At 48.6% G+C, this 4,245-nt stretch overlaps 1 protein-coding gene across 1 annotated transcript in view; it reads left to right on the top strand.

The window, feature by feature from the left end:
- Positions 1 to 988: 988 nt before the first annotated feature.
- The window catches only part of CHRNB4 (cholinergic receptor, nicotinic, beta 4 (neuronal)), a 14,112-nt gene continuing 10,855 nt past the window's right edge, over positions 989 to 4,245 (top strand). Inside the window, exons 1-3 of the mRNA XM_011982730.1 lie at positions 989 to 1,003; positions 3,181 to 3,225; positions 3,328 to 3,437. Coding sequence (XP_011838120.1) covers positions 989 to 1,003; positions 3,181 to 3,225; positions 3,328 to 3,437 — 170 coding nt within the window. The remainder of the gene's footprint in view (positions 1,004 to 3,180; positions 3,226 to 3,327; positions 3,438 to 4,245) is intronic.

Below are 4,245 nucleotides of genomic sequence, written 5' to 3'. Positions count from 1 at the left end.
TGGCCCACACACACCCAGCCTGTCAAACCTACAGCCCTCAGGAAGCTTTTGGCCAAATTAATGACTGACTCCATCTCCTGGGAGAACACACAGCCCCAGGATGGGGAGGGCTGTAGAGCTGTATACTCTCTGCCCCTCTCCCTCCATAGTCAGACCGGAAAGAAGGAGGGCTTTCAGCCAGGCTTGCTCAGGCTGGTGTCTGAGTGTTATTGTCCAGTCCAGTGTTTCTTGCTTAATGAGGTGAGCCCAGCTGCTGCTGTGCAGCTGCCGCCCTAGTGAGGGTGAACAAGCGGGAGGCTCTGCCACACTTCCAGACTCAGGCTGCCTGGTCAGATCTGCTCTGCAGGCCCTATAGGGTGATAGAGGCTACCAGAAGGAGGAGGGGATGCAACCACGAGCCCCCAGGCATGCAAGTTGTATTTCTGAAAGCTTATGTATACAGTAAATATTAGGTTGTGGGTTGCCAGGCCAGGAGAGGGTATTTTCCTCCTATTTTTCAGGGTTTATTTATTTGAGGAGGGAGGGTTATAGGTACAACCAGTTTAAAGATGGAAATCTTTAGAGAGCGTGTAGGGATTTAGTGCTGAGTAAGGCAAACAGGCTGGTCAAAGCACCTGTTTTGTAATTGACTTCTGAGTCTGGCGAGCCAGGCACTCCCTCACCAGCATCCCCACCCTCACCTCTCCAGCCCTCCTTACTCCCTGACCCTTCCACCTGCTCCCCTGCCCCAGCACTGTTTCCTCTGCTCACTCTCATCTCTTTTCCTGCTCCTTGGCTTGCCTGTTTTTAGGTCCTTGACTCTCCTCTGAGTCTCCCTCTTTCCAAGCCATTTCCCCGTACTTGACACTTTCTCCTAGAAAACACCAGCGTACACAAGCTCAAGTCCCTGAACCTCACCTTTACTCCCAGACATGTGAGGGAAATGACATAAAGACCCAAATGCCACTTGGCAAGAGATCAGGGGTATACAGGGGGCAGATCTGAGGCTATGCAAGCTCAGGGGGTAAGTTTAAACCCAAATATATCAGTAACTACATTAAATGTAAATGGCCTAAATATTCTAATCAAAATGAGACAATTGCCATGCATTCTTCTTCTCCCTTCTCCTTCCCCACCAACAGCTTGGAATGTGGAATTTATAGTTGGAGCTCCAACAGTTATTTTGGTCCATTCTTACAAGGGCCACACTCTAGGTATGGTGGAGAAGAAAGTAGGAAAGAATCTGGGTACCTATCAGAACTTTATAGAGCAGAACTGCCATATATGTCTAAAGTGTTAACATGAGAGGGACATGAATTGCTACTTTATTTAAGCCTGTGTTACTCTGGATCACTGTTACTGGCAGCCAAACCCTATCTTACTGGTAATCTTATATAGTTGTAGGTTCCTTGGGGAAATGTCTCCCAAAATGAGATCAGTATGCTGGAAGTTATCTTGATGAAGGAGAGGCAGCAAAAATAGTACAGACTGAGAACACAAGACTTATCCAAAGTACTAAAGAAGGCCAGGGGGCTGGAGTACAGAACAGAGGGACATAAAGAGGTGAAGTGTGGCTGGGAAACCTGGCAAGGCCCTGTAGACCCTGTGAAGGAGCAAGATTTTTATTCTGTAAGTGAAGGAAGCCAAAGAAGTAATCTAAATAGGGATAAAATTGAGGGAGGAAATGACAGGAACTTTGGAAGATTTATTTTGGCTGCATAGGAAGAAGAGATGTGTGTGTGTGTGTATGGTGGCGGTGTACAGAATGAACATAGACCAGTTAGGAGGGTCTTACATGGTCCAGGTGAGACGTGGATGATGGTGGCCTGGCTTATTATGGTAGGATTCATGTATTTACTCAGAAAAGATTTATGGAGTATCCAACATGTCACATACTCTTCTAGCTGCCTTATTTCCTCATAGCCACTAGATTCTAGTGGGAGGTGGCAGACAATACACAGATAGATAGATAGATGGTGTTTAGGTATGAGAAATGCTATGGAAAAAAAATAAGAAGACTGGTGATGTGGCTTGCACCTGTAATGCCAGCACTTTGGGAGGCTGAGATGCGTGGATCACTTTAGCTCAGGAATTTGAGACCAGCCTGGGCATCATGATGAATCCCCATCTCCACAAAAAATTTTTTAAAATTTAGCCAGGTATGGTGGCCTGTGCCTGTGGTCTGAGCTACTCAGGAGCCTGAGGTGGGAGGATCACTTGAGCCTGGGAGGTGGAGGTTGCAGTGAGCAAAGATCACGCCACTGCCCTCCAGCCTGGGTGACAGAGTGAGACCCTGTCTCAAGAAAAAAAAAACACACACACACACACACACAAAAGAAAGAAAAATAAGGCAGGGCAGGGACAGAGATGCTATTTTATGTAGGTCAGGGAAGACTTCTCGGATAGGATGACATTTCTGAGAACAGAAGAAAGTGTGGAAGCATCCCGGTGGGTTTCCAGGAAAAGGGAACATTGTGTGGGAGCAAAGAGGCAGTGCAGTGGAAATGGAATGAGCAAATGGCAGAGTGTTGAGATAAGAGGTCACAGAACTAATGAGATGAGGGGTGGTGGGGAGGCAGATCATTAGCACCTTGTAGACTCTAAGCAGAACTTTGGTTTTTACTTTGAATGAGATGCAGCAGCAGAGCAATTAGTCGAAGGGATTGAGATTGTAAAGGGATCACCCTGGTTACCATGTAGAGAATAGACTAAAGGCAGGCCAGGGCAGAGCAGGAAGCCCAGTTAGGGGACTACTGCAGTAGTCTAAGTGACAGATGATGGTGGCGGTGGAGAGAAGCAGACAAATATGAGATGCTTTAGGAGATATAACTTACAAGACTTAAGTTTTTGTCTTAAGTGATGGATGGATCAGAGAGCAAAGTGTCAGAGACAATGTCCACGCTTCTGGCTTGTGGAACTGAATGGCTAGGGGTGCCATTCACTGAGACAATGAAGCCAAAGGAGGATCAGGTTTTGGGGAAGATCATGAGCTTTGTGTCAAACGTGCTAAGTGTGACATACCTTTGGGCCATCCAAGAGATGTTGGTGCTGAGTGTGACATACCTTTGGGCCATCCAAGAGATGTTGGGGTGGCAGTTGGTCACATGGGCCTGGAGCTCACAGCCTTTTGCACAATAAAGTGAAATCCATTTGTGAGGCTCCTCCTTCCTGGTTAACTGATAGCCCTGTTTCCCTCCCCAGAATGAGCGAGAGCAGATCATGACCACCAATGTCTGGCTGAAACAGGTAAGTGCCCTGAAGGGCCCCTAGCCCAAGAGATATTTTCTTGAGGGCTGCCCTTTGGTGGCAGTGGACCTACAAGTGACAGGGCCTTGCCTGTCTGTCCAGGAATGGACTGATTACCGCCTGACCTGGAACAGCTCCTGCTACGAGGGTGTGAACATCCTGAGGATCCCCGCCAAGCGCATCTGGTTGCCTGACATCGTGCTTTACAACAAGTGAGTGGCAGGGTTGGTGGAGGCCTGGTGACAGCCAGGCCAGGGCAGCAGGCCCAGCCCTAAGAGTCATCCAGGCCTGAGTCCAACCCTGAGCCCCATCTCTGCTTTACCCAGCCTTCCAGGCCATCAAGCTAGAAGAGAAACAGAGGTGAGCAGAGCCAGAGCCCTCAGTTACAGATGGGGAGTTCGAGGCTGAGGGAGGGGAGGGGCCTTGTCTGATTCACTGAAGCACAGCTGGGACCAGAGCAGTATCCTGACCTCAAGCCCAGTGCCCTTTCTGTGCTCCATACTATCCTTTCGAGCCTCTGTTGCTTTGCCAGTGTTGGTGTTGGTACCACTGACTTACTATGCATAGATATCTTAGGCAGGTGGAGGAAGCCCAAGAGACTCTCCCTGAGTCATGATTATACCAGCAGTAGCATGTAATGGCTAAGAGTGTGTGGTCTGGGGTCAGACAGACCTAAGTTCAAATCTCAGCTGTCCTGCTTACAACTTTTCTGATCTTGAAGAAGTCACTTAACCTCTCTGGGCCTTGGCTTTCCCATCTGTAGAATGGGGATAATAATAAAACCTGCCTCACTGGACTACTGAGAGGCTTAAATGAGCTATTCCATGGGATAGCTTGACGGACCGGGCATGGTGGCTCACGCCTGTAATCCCAGGACTTTGGGAGGCTGAAGCGGGTGGATCACCTGAGATCAGGAGTTCGAGACCAGCCTGATCCACATGGAGAAACCCCATCTCTACCAAAAATACAAAATTAGCCGGGCATGGTGGTGCATGCCTATAATCCCAGCTACTCGGGAGG

The sequence above is a fragment of the Mandrillus leucophaeus genome, unplaced genomic scaffold, assembly GCF_000951045.1.
Source record: "Mandrillus leucophaeus isolate KB7577 unplaced genomic scaffold, Mleu.le_1.0 Scaffold241, whole genome shotgun sequence".
NCBI classification, from domain to species: Eukaryota; Metazoa; Chordata; class Mammalia; order Primates; family Cercopithecidae; genus Mandrillus; species Mandrillus leucophaeus.
The sequence above is the reverse complement of the archived record's forward strand: the minus strand, read 5'-3'. Positions and strand labels throughout refer to the sequence as shown.